Here is a 12,826-nt window from a genome sequence, read left to right as displayed (position 1 = left end):
TGCAATTTGCTACAGATGATAGCCTTGTGATTTACCGATCGTGCTTAATTGTGCGGGTTAAAAGCACACGATGCAAATGCACATTCAAGCCGCAACAGTGCAGCTATAATATAATATACAACAGGAAGCTATGTTGGGTGCCATAATTTGTACGTCCGTTGCATTTTAGGGGTGTAAGAATTTAACACGATATACCGCGCGTTATGCACATAATGCACACAATTTATTGTCACGTTAAAGGGGCGTTGCAGCAAATTTAGTATTTCGAATTTAATTTTAAAATGTCTAATAAATCTCAAAATAACTTATTACTACCGATTTCCAATTTTCCCGCATAATACCTATTTATGCATCGTATTTCTCTTCTCGTGTTAATATTCAGCCCCGTACTACACAATATGCAATATGTATATTATTATCAATATATTTGTATTACCTATCACATATTGTAATAACTACAATTTAAAATTAAAAACTCATTATTCAAATTAGTATGAGTATTTATGTTGCGTGTTGAATTTTTCTCGTACATTTAACCAATTTATTACTATTCTTTATTTTATAGTCGTGAACTCTAGGCATTTTATTTGACTCTTGCATCTCAAGCATTTTTGCTGGTATCTGTCCTAGAAGTTTTAAATTTGGATGTCTCGTATAATATGAGGTCGTATAAGTGGTGTGACTTTTGATGGGCATCGCGGATCTTAGCGACTCGTCAACAAAGGCGTGTCTAGGACAGATATCAGCCTTTGCTTTTGAATCAAAATTACACGGCGGTGGCTTGTAACTCGCTCGGTGCACTGATGTCGTTTCCATCGGTTCCGATGACACTATATAAGTACTCGAAGGGCGTCGCCAAAGTTTCATTGTAACGGGATGGCGGTACGCGTTGCCGGTAGACGTTTCTGCTTCCATTGGAACGTGTACTAGCGACCGTCGGACGGGAGGTGTGACCGGTTGAGCTGTTAAAAACAATATTTTTAACGTTTTAATAATGAATTTACACATAGAACTTAAACATATAACATATTATATAATTATAACACCGTAAAAGTTTGTCGTAGCCGTAGCCGCATATCTGTCTATGTACCTAATATATATTGTATATTATTATTACACTCATTTTTACGACTTTTGACTATAAGCGATGATAAACTTCTGTTTTGTATTTATACTGTATAGTGTATACGTTTATTTACCAGCATGTGCCGCCCACCACTATTTAATAATGTTTAAGTCTTCTGTTTAGTAGTTATTAGAATTCATAGTGGGTACATTTTATGTATTTACAGAGTTACCATAGTTTCGGATATTTTAAGGTTTTTAAGGAGTGGCATGTAATATAAAGCGCCTGACGGTATTTTTCAAGTAGAACTTTCCTCTGTATATTTTTTAATGTTAAGCTTTAAAAAAATTATTTTAGTCGGTGAATATTGTGCAGTAATATTGAAACCTTGTTTTCAAATTACAATTTTTCTCATTAATTTAATAGATACCTATAATACATAATTAGTAACTCGAGTGACGAATGAAATGAATAATATTTTATGCACCTAAATAACAATGTTCAAAATTCTCATAAAATGTCTATACATTTTATAGATACTGATATTGTATTACCTACATATCTTCTATTTTAATATAAAATTCAATATTTATGCATGTAGTATAATATGCAGTATATGTAAGCGCTCCGCATTCAAGTCAGTCTCGTGGTTCTAAAATTTGTTACATAAGTAATATCCTATACCCAAAGATTTTCACTTTGAAGCCAAATTTTTAATATTTGCATTTTAAAGACGGGCTCACATAACGATTTGTTAGCTCACGAAAAACGAATATTTTTTGTTTGTATTATGAGTTGCTATTGGGTACAAAAAAAAAATAGTCAATAATTATAGGTAATTTCTTATAATTTTAGACCAGTATTTTATATTTGGTCAAAACTCTAAACCACCCAAATGGCTGTGTCAACATTATATGTAGGCGTGTAAATTATATTAAACGGAGTTTAAGATGGAGTAAGTCCACTGACATTTAATTTTTTATGGACAACGCTATATGATGGTGCAGGAACCGATATTATGTTATAGATATATTTACTTTGTTTACGCCTAACGATTAGAGTTAATGCGTTTTTTTGCGAATCGTATATAATACTATAATATATATATATATATATATATGTATCTAATGAATGTGTTATTAAACTAATGATCTCTTGCTCTCTGAATTCTCTGGGGGAGAGGGGGATGATGAAGTCAAACAACTACTGAGCGCAATTATTACCGCGGTGCAGTCCATCTTTTACCGGGTAATGCATTTTGTACGACGTGCAGTTGAAACGGTCAATACCGTCTCCGGCCAGGAAATCATGGTCTCGAGGTGGGTTTGACTTGATCGGTTCCTGAGGATCTCTCACACGATATGCTTCCCGATGTGCAGTGGTGATGACCGAAGGAGCGAGCGTCCGTTTTACGGGAGTCCGACAGCGGTGCACCGGTAATGGGAGGGGAATTGGCCGGTAGGAGGCACTGTGCACGGTCAACTGTTCCATGACCGCACTGACCCCATTCGGTGCCATAATTTTCAAACGATATACTTTAGGATGCAGTTAATACATTAATGTAATGACTATATGTTACAGATATGCCTAAGTTCCTCTATCGTAACAATAATATTATAATATTATTATATACTACACGAGTACTCGCTGTAATCTATTGTTCTATCGCCGAGGTAACCACGCTACAAAAACTAAACTGCAAGAAACTCGTTGAAAAATGTTCATCAGCGATATCCGTGGATATAAATAATTGAAAATTTAAAATTTGGTACTCCGTTTTGCACACAACACATGCAAGAGTAGCCTGATTAACCGTGGATCCCTTTTATATATTATAACTATATAGATATTAAAAGTATACCACGAATAATTTAAAAATGTATTTCTATAAGTCTACAAGTTGACTGTATATTTTATGTGATCTCTTTCTTTACTTTGTCCAAAAAAAATATTTGTGTCCATATGAAAAAATTTTGAAATACTACATTTTTCTTACTTTCAAATTAGTCTTCCGTACGCGTTCTACCTTCACGCTCGCCATAAACACAAAAATAAGATAGACGTCTTGCATTTGCTCAATTCAGCTATACCCGTACGTGTAATAACGTGTATGCATAACACATAGATCATAGATCGCTGCAAACCCCTATGTATTATTGCATATTATTATGCTTTCAGTACTCGCGACTACGCGGTCAGGATTAGGTACGCGACGACTAACCCGACGGCGACAATCACACTATATGGATACTCGTGCGAGTTGTGCTGCCGCCGACGGTATAATCTATTGCAAAGCGATAATAATAACACAATGCGATGCAGATAGTGCGCGCGAGATAAGAAGATCTGCAGCAGAAGAAACTATTTAGAAAACTTGCCGCCAACCGTACAACAATATAATATAATAACGTATATAATATAGTAGCCGTTTGCGTGCGGTTACACGTGTTAAATCGAGAACGGGCTTCGCATAATATAATATGTATTTACCTATATATATACATTATATGAGGTCAAATGCCACACGGCATGTTCATCGCGCGCGTTCATTGTAGAATAATATAGTAATACAGGTAATTTATCGATGTATGGTATAGTAAATTGCTACGGCGTACAAATATGCACTATTATCATATATATACGCTACACGTGTACTTCTATATAAAGACTTCTGTATGCAGCCGGAAGAAATAGAGTCGTTTTACGCGAGGCGAACAATGGTCACACTCGTACAGGAAAGTCTTGGGACTCGGCACGGCGTGGCCCGTAGAATATTATACACGGCGGCGCGCGTTTCCTTTATTATTCGCACATTACAATATACAATAATAATAGTATAATATTATACTAATAGGCGCGATTGTCGTAAATGAGATTCGACGGCTGCTCGCATAGTGTGTTATTACTATGGTCTGGATACTGTCAAGTTGTACAAACGACGACGACTATGATACGTTTCCCGGCACCGGAACCAGCTATATACTTTGCAGACGGCCGAAAAACGTTTTTATTTTATTTTTTTCATCTCCTACTCTCGTTTCCCCGAATCACACGTGCGTCCGACCTTTTAGCGCTGACAACCCGAACGCGATTTATCGTCTCGTTCAGAGGAGTCCAATTGCACTGCAGCAGACAACCGATTATATTATACGTACACGCTCGTCTAAACATTTGGCGTTCCAGGTCAGTGTATCATTTAATAGGCCCGTTCAGTAATGTGCATGGTTATATTACGTATACAATATTGCAGTAGTGTGCATCGACGTATGCGCGACGGTCGACGACAGTGCCAGTATCCTTCCGCGAACACGGCGGGGCAATATGGTCTTCGGCGGATGCGGTGGGGTATCGGGTGAGGAACATATTGAGCAAAAAAAAATTTGACTCGGGGTACGCACATTTTTCTTCTTGATTTATACTCGTATCCTCGGGGAGTCAGCCAACAACCCCCTGCCTCACCACGTGTCCTTCAAAAGTCCTGCAGCCGTAATGGAAGCGTTTATATTACATTTTATTATATACGCACGGCTGCGATGCGATTGGTGTGTCAAAATTTAAGTGTCTCGAACGAGCCGTTTTTGTACGTATTAAGTTACCTATCTACATAAACTGCCTTCTGTTTTTTTGAATTGTTTCTATTTTGGAGAGTTGAACTCTCCGAGAAACGCGCGGTTAATTCACACTTCGAATATACGAAGTCCGACTTCGCGACGATCTTATTTTAAATTAACGATCCGTGTAATGTTTGCATATTTCTGATAGCATAACACAATAAAATAACTCAGCACAATCATATTATGTAAATATCGAATGCACATAGGTACACATATGCGGTGCATATGGATTGTGTAGCATTATCGTATACATTTCATCATATAATATATATCTATGTAAAATGTATATTTCCCAACGACGTTATTATTATAAATTATCATATAAACGACCAGGTAAATACTGTGTATATAAATATATATATAATTGTGTGTGTGTGTGTGGACCCGGGGTGTGCGCGCAGCGATATATGCCTATAATAATAATAAAAACCATTAGTATAGGAATACAATTATTGTATATATATAGGTATCGGTGTGCGTATTTTAATGCATTTTCAAACCGGTCGATTATAATATAGTTTTTCTATTCCAACAAAACGAGCTATTGTGTATAATTATTATTATTGTTGTACATACGCAAAACGTAATGTTTGCCGACCGATTTCGATTGCTGTACCATGTCTTCGTGGGATATATATATAACATTCATAATATTATATGTGTATATGATAACCGGTGGTAGAGACCTGCTTGTATAATAATATATGTGTATGTATATTATATTTATATATCGTTGTTAGATTTTTTGTTTTAATTACGTATCATATACTATTATACACTTTATATACTTATGCAGTAAGTACTAAGTATAAAAACGTGCGAAAAAAACCAGTATCACGACGGATGAACTTGATTACGGCACAAATAAATTATAACTTTCATAACATATTCAAATACTATAATAATAATATGTAATATTTATGTTAAATAATCTTCAAATTGTGTTAATTTACCCGGTCGCAGCAACTATCCGCGTACACGTATGTTTGCGTGTAACTTTAATATACAATGTAAAATGAAGTTATGCGTGCGGATAATAATGAGTAGTAATATTTCTATATATACGTTTAAAGGGCCATCCGTGTGTTATTAATTTATTATATTTTTATTTAATTGGGTCCAAGAAAGAGCGCGCTTCTAGACGTAACGAAAATTACCCGACATGTTTAACAAGAAATTGCAAAAGCATTCAGTAGATATGTATAATATGTGTATTCTTAGTGAAGTTTATACTCCATGCGTGTATAAATAGTATATGAATGTAAATACTCTTGAGTCTGGGATATATATATATAGGTATACTCAATATACTATATAAGTACGTACTAAATTCACGAATCAGTAGACTGCACAGCTTCTCAGTTTGGGGAGCACTATTTAAGATGAAGGCATAACCAGTTCTCTCCAAAAGTACATGTTCCCCTTTCCCCACAAAAAAAAATCATCAAAATACAAGGAGATTTTGCAGCATAGTTTACCTACTTTTTCGGAGGTACAATTTTCAGTTCATTCGATTCGCCCACGAACTTATACGTGCACGCGTATAAAATCTTAGCGTATACTCGTACTTCTATAATATACGTATACATGAGTATACTGTACAATATGGTGTAAAGACTAATGACAATATGTGTATACTATATGATATATAGATTGTACGCCCGAGTGTGCATGTGTTTTCGTGCACAGTGTGCGTGTGCAATTAAATAATGAACCGAGTCCCTTAGGGCGCGTATAGTGTAATGTCTGTTTAACGAGTAGTACCTATACGATATATAATATAGTATACATGTATGTACACGTGTACACACACACAACTACTGCAATAGTATTACCACGGTCACTACTATACAGCGCGCAATATCGCGGGAAAGGTTTATCGTTGTCGTGTACAGGTGTAAATTAAACAAAATAATAATAATTATATTATTATCCGGAGCCGCGCACGGAATCGTCACAGCCGCGCGCGCCACCGTTCGAAGAGCCGAGGAGGAGCTGGCAACTGTAGGCAGCAGCTGATACAATGCCCGTTGCGTTTGGGAACAACAAACTATGCGCGTATAATAATATATTTTAATATATAATGTGCATACGAAAATTATTATTCCTCGAGAACTAGTTTTATGTGGCTAATAACCTACAAATTAGTGTGCAACATGCAAGATTAATTAGTCGTTCGAGCGGATTAGGTATATTATAATAATATTATATAATATTATTATGTGCGTGCGAGTAAAATAATAATACTACACGGCTCGCACTGTAAACATACACACACGACAAATAAATAAATAATATTATAATTTATAATAATACATTGTGGGTTGCGTTTTTTTCAGACGGCGTTACACTGGGCGGCGAAACACGGCAACATGGACCTGGTGAAAATGCTGGCCGGCACGTATAGCGTCAACGTCAACGCTAAAACGGTAAGCCAAACCAACGAAGTACGAACGAGTGCTTTTCATGTTTTTATGTTATATTATTTTCCTCACGCCCCACCCGAGCCACGGTAATATAACTATTTTTTTTTCATATTGTTTACACACAAATACACAAGTAGACATGACATTATTATGTGGTGTGGTGTCCTTACTGTTAAACGGTCAGAAAAGTAAAAAATAAAGTTTTTAAATTAATAAATAATATTAGCATATAGAATTATAGACTACGCTGTTAGTTATAGGTGTAAAATATCAACAATTAAAAATTTTAATCCATAAAATAATTGATATAGGAATATATTATATAAAAGTAATCCCGTTCAGTCATAACACACTAAATCCATTATTATAAAATAGTAAATTGTATTTAAATTTTAAAGTCACTACCGCGATCATTTTTGTGTTTTCGTACTATGATGGTGTTATGCGGGTTATAGATTGAATTTGTGATATAGTCTTGCCCAATTATGGTTCATCTCGTAAATGTAAATGTAAATGTTATATTCTAAAGTGCAATGTATAACGGTCATTTGCATTGGATGTGCTATAAAGGATTATAGTGATTTTTTATGTCATAAATCAGTGAATGGTAGTAGCGAACTTTTCTTTCTTGGACTGATACAAGTTGCTTTAGTGCAACTAACTTTTTTTGTTTCTTTCGGCTATATAGCATTTAGTAAGAACGACACAATTGAACACTATAAATGTAAATAACGCATATTTTTCTACTTTTTACGAGTACTTGCTTAACTAAAATAAACAACTTTCATTTTAAATTTAAAAAAAAAAAATAAAAATTATAGTATAACGAACACCGACAAAAATAACTGTTTTCCTTGAATTATTTTGTTCCATAACCAAAGCCAATATTATACTATACCTAAAGATATATATATTTTTTTTAATGTAAAATTAATTATGGAGTGACCAATGCATTGCATAGAGCATCGGAAATTTTTTGAAGTAGAGCACACTTATTATTATATTATCATGTAATGCACTAGTGCACTACCTATATCAAAAGTATAGTGACTTCCATTCACTGTAGCTATTACCACCTATAAATTATGATTAACCTGCAGCATTGTTATAACACCTGTGATGAAACCGTGTAAACAGAAGTGAGGAATAATAGTAATAAATAATAATAATCGTAAGGCGATCGTACCGAAAAATAAAAATGAACTGCTGGTATACCTGGACACTTTGTGTAGTGTACCTAATATTATCTAATATTATGCACTACACGAATCGTCGAGACGGCTTATATAGTTATATATTTTAAGTGTATTTACGAACGATTACTTTTGCGAATCGTCCGAATTCCTGAGATTCTCGCCAGTTGCCGTACAGTGTATACTATGCATATTATACATATATATATATTTACCTAAAATGCCTGGGGTCCGAAACGATTAGTATATTATAATATAATAATAAAATATATATAATATTTTTAGTAACATTCCTGCGGAGCGAGCTCCCTATACGCAGGAGATAACTATAGCGATAATATAATAACGATTTTTAATAATACATTATTCATTATATATATATATATATATATTGTATGCACGCAGTTGTGCCGCGTATGTACTTGCTATGTATCTATATCATATTATATTTTTATTATTATTATCATTATGTATATTATATTGTGTATATGTGTGTGTAGAATAATACGCGTCCCAGTAATAACAATAATTATATGTATACAAAGATTTGGTTTAATAATTATTATATAATAGCAGGGCGACCCGACCGCTCGCGCGCGCGTACGCCGCACATCGACTCCTCGTCCTCGGCGTATCCAGTTTTATAAAAATATTATAATATCCGTCGTCTGCTCTCGTTGTCGATTCTTATACATAATGATATCGTTGTCGTCATCGTCATCATCGCCTCCCCAGAGAAACGCGAAGAAGTCGTCCCCCGTAACGAAGACAACGACGCCCCCGGGAATTACTATAAAACGATCGCACTGGCTCTGTTGTACATTGCTGCACCGTGGCACCGTACATATATACTGGGTGATACATTTAACGCAAGACGCTTATTATACGTTTAAAACGTGTTTGAAAATATTTTTGTTACATAATATTTTAAGTCGTTAAAAAACTTTTTAGAAAAATATGCATCAGAATATTTGTTAAAGTAAAAATGTACCTAATTTGATTTATAAAAATCGAATTTTTTAAACAAGTAGTTTATGGGTAATAATTATTTAAAGTTCTGATGAACGTATTTCAGCACTACAGTGTTCGTCTAAACTTTAAATAAAATAGGTACTTTAGTACTTGTAACAAGTATAACTAATAAACTATTCGTCCGAATTTTGATTTTGACAGATCGAAATACTACGAATGATGTTTTGCTGGGGAATATTTTTTTTGTCTTTTATTTTAAATTAAACAATATAGTTACACAAAGTTTGTACAACAAGTGTAATTTATTACAAGGTTCTTACAAAAGGCTTGATAGGAGAAGCCGCCTACTGACAACACTCCTGGAGTTAAGCTATAGAGGAGCCGGTCGTGACACCGTTTTCTTTTAAATCTTTCGGGTGTGTTACCGGATATTAGTATGGATTAGATTTTTTGCTAGAATATTTGGATGACGAAAGAGTGAGTTTTGGTAACGTAAATAGGAGTTGATAGCAGTTTAAGGCACTATATTCACTTTTAGGGCTGTGTGCAGTGATAGATTAGATACATATAGAACGGGACTTTTTAGTATTAAATTAAAAAGTATATTGTCATTCAAAAAGATATAATAAAACTTATAAAATTATAAAAATGATATGCTAAAGAATTATTTTTAATACCGTAGGTTTTTTCTGAAATAATACGTGTCTTACGTTAAATGGATCACCCCGTATACCTACGAGGTAGTACCTATGTTGTGGTGTTTTTACGACGAATATCGATTCACCGTCCAGATACGCGACCGCGATAATATCTAAGCGACGGCTACCGTTAAGCCAGTTTCGTCGATTTACATGTAAAACTGCGGGGCGGGACGAAAGTGCCACGGAGTCGTCGGTGGGTGGAGGTAAAACAAAAATTATTATTATTAAAAAGAAAAAAAAATAGAAATCACCGCCACTGCTGCAACCCGTACACGTAATAATATTTTGTGGGCAGCGCGTGTATCGCACATTCTTATCTCAGCGCGTGTTTCCCATCAGTATGGCGCGGCGCAGACCCGACTATATGAATATATACCATATTATACCTATAGTATAATACTGCACCGCCGCTATACCTACCTATTCCGTTTCAGAGTTGAGTGTAAAAATTTGATTTTATAACTTAACGCTCGTTTTATACAAAAATATATTTCAAATGCAAGTGTTAGTATAATTACTAATTAATTTTCCAAAACCATAACAATATTCGTTCAACGTGGAAGTCGCGGCACGTTCATCGCCAACATTTTATACTTGATTTAAATTGTTACCGTTAATACTTGTAATGTTACTTCCCTCGGAATTTGATTTGTGATTGTTATCAACCCTGGCTTTCCTTGTAGAGTAAACCTCTTTAACTTTCTTCTAAATGCACTCGATATATATTATTTTAATATAAATAAATGTATATGCTGTAAGTAATTGATATCTATACTTCTACTAATTACAATTACTATTAATATTATTATTTATTATAATATTAAAAAAAATCTATATAATAATGAATAATATAATATTGTTACGCATGTGTTTATATGAAACGGATGAATATGTTTACATCAAAGACCGTACTACACTTATAGGTATAATTTCTTATTTAATTATCAATTGTTTATATTTAGTGAAAACATTAACGACAATTTATGGATTCTAATTATTTTAATCAAAATCTCTGTGTTTACAATTTAAATTTATAAAAATCTAAAATTTAAAATAAGTTATAAAACTGAGTACATAATATTTATAAATAAAAAAATATACAGTGAAACCTTTCTTACCAAGCAAATATCGAACATCTCCAAATAGAGAACTTTTTTAGGGGGGGACAAACTACAAAACTCTTTCTACAGATTGCAGAACTTTATTCTAAAATGTAGACACCTCCAAACAGTGAACAAAATTTCAACAATTAAGTGTCCGGTATTATAAGATTTCACTGTATATATTAATTGTAATCGTATGTGCATAATTATTATATAGCTCCTAATATATTCATCTACATATTTCTATTTAAGTTCTTCACATAGAAAGTTTATTCAGCAAATCATTATATTAAACTCGGTATACTTTAGTTTTACTAAAAACTGATGTTGAACGAAATTAAATCTGGGATTTCCATTTACACGATAGGCATTCTTGAAAATTAAAATGCTTTCTTTTTGAAGAGATGACCGAATACCGTAAAAAGTTCCACATTGTGTGTACGCAAAAATGAAGTTCCATTGGGATTTCAAAAGTTTACCCCTTTTCCTGAACGAACAAAATCATAACTCCCGAGACTTATAAACTGAATGTTTATTATTAATTCAAGCTTTTATTTTTGTTTTTTTTTTTTTACATGGATCCATGCACAACAATTGGAACAAATTAGAATGGAGTAAGTATAAAACTAATTTTCAATAATATTGCGCGGAAAGGGTTTGGCATTTAAACAATAAATGGCTGAGAAGTGTGACGAACCGCATAATATTTGAAAAACAAGAGAGAATTTAAAATCACGTATATAATACTATATAATATGTATACCTACCCTCTTTGTACAAACCCCTTGACACTGTTGTCATTTTTTTTTTTATGCGTATGTACGCTCGTTTCATTCAATTTCCATATATATAAATAGAATACAATACTCGGCCGACGACATCTGTTCGAAATTTTAATTGTCCTCTAGGACGTTTACGAAACGATTTAAAAATCAAAAAGGGTGACAAATCATAGCACTCTCGCGACAATCCTGCTCCCTTGCAACAGCAACACCATCCTTTAATACAATATATACATATATATTATATATGTGTATTTGTATATTAGCATAAAAGATATTATTGTTGTTGAATAATGTTCGCACCCCTTTCTGGGCGTCAATGCACTTATTATTATATACGCAATAATAATATATATTTCTACTCTTTTTCGCTAACAATTATAACATTTCGATATAACGAAAGACGGCGACCCTTATTCTGATACTATACAATTTATATAAAATAATTCAAATCGAAACGATGTGCTGCAGAAAACTTTTTCGGTACAATAAAGGATGTGTTTGACGTTAATTAAAATTATTAAAGTGTCGCGTCAAACTGCAGAAACATTAGATAAAAGATTAATAATAACATATATTATTATAACGCATATTAACATTATATATCTATATGTACCGCGATGCAGTTTCGTCATTGACGTCATTATACCTTTCGCCCCTTCGGCTATGGCACCTCCGTCGTCGGACATTATTATCATTTATAGTATATATAATAATAATGGTAGTAAAATAGCATTATTATTATTATATATTATGTACATTCTTGTTGCTAGGCGGGCGTTTGTGGGGCGGCTAAATCGTTAGCCGCCCACAAAAAGATATTTCCGCAACTTTCTTACTCCCGAGAATCGAACGCAGTGAACCTATATATTGTTTTAAAGTGTCATAATTATGGTGAACCGCTATTATCACATTATTAGATACCATCATATACCCATCGATGACTGTTTTCTAATTAATGTTTCTAAA

The 12,826-nt window shown here is 33.7% G+C and overlaps 2 protein-coding genes across 5 annotated transcripts in view; one reads left to right on the top strand and one right to left on the bottom strand.

Annotated features, from left to right (window-relative positions):
* LOC113554845 (ankyrin repeat domain-containing protein SOWAHB) overlaps positions 1 to 12,826 on the top strand; it is an 89,138-nt gene that overhangs the window by 68,802 nt on the left and 7,510 nt on the right. For all 4 annotated transcript variants that reach the window (XR_003405310.1, XM_026958907.1, XM_026958906.1 and 1 more), the window contains 2 exons: positions 7,020 to 7,109; positions 11,684 to 11,689. Coding sequence is in view for 3 of the 4 variants with exons in the window: in XM_026958907.1 (XP_026814708.1) it covers positions 7,020 to 7,109; positions 11,684 to 11,689 (96 nt within the window). In the remaining variant the exon portion in view is untranslated. The remainder of the gene's footprint in view (positions 1 to 7,019; positions 7,110 to 11,683; positions 11,690 to 12,826) is intronic.
* On the bottom strand, positions 502 to 2,584 carry LOC113554847. The gene is made up of 2 exons (XM_026958910.1): positions 2,290 to 2,584; positions 502 to 962 (listed from the first exon to the last, which is right to left on the bottom strand). The coding sequence occupies exons 1-2, from the start codon at positions 2,582 to 2,584 to the stop codon at positions 502 to 504; spliced, it is 756 nt and encodes a 251-aa protein (XP_026814711.1).

This window comes from Rhopalosiphum maidis, chromosome 2 (assembly GCF_003676215.2).
Source record: "Rhopalosiphum maidis isolate BTI-1 chromosome 2, ASM367621v3, whole genome shotgun sequence".
Taxonomy (NCBI): domain Eukaryota; kingdom Metazoa; phylum Arthropoda; class Insecta; order Hemiptera; family Aphididae; genus Rhopalosiphum; species Rhopalosiphum maidis.
Note: the sequence above shows the minus strand (reverse complement) of the source record. Positions and strands in the feature narration are given on the sequence as shown.

Excerpts from the sequence above, each read along its gene's own strand:
- LOC113554847 (XM_026958910.1), bottom strand. The coding sequence starts at position 2,584 with ATGGCACCGAATGGGGTCAGTGCGGTCATGGAACAGTTGACCGTGCAC. Across the intron at positions 963-2,289 it reads AAAAGATGGACTGCACCGCG|CTCAACCGGTCACACCTCCC; the intron begins GTAATAATTGCG and ends TGTTTTTAACAG.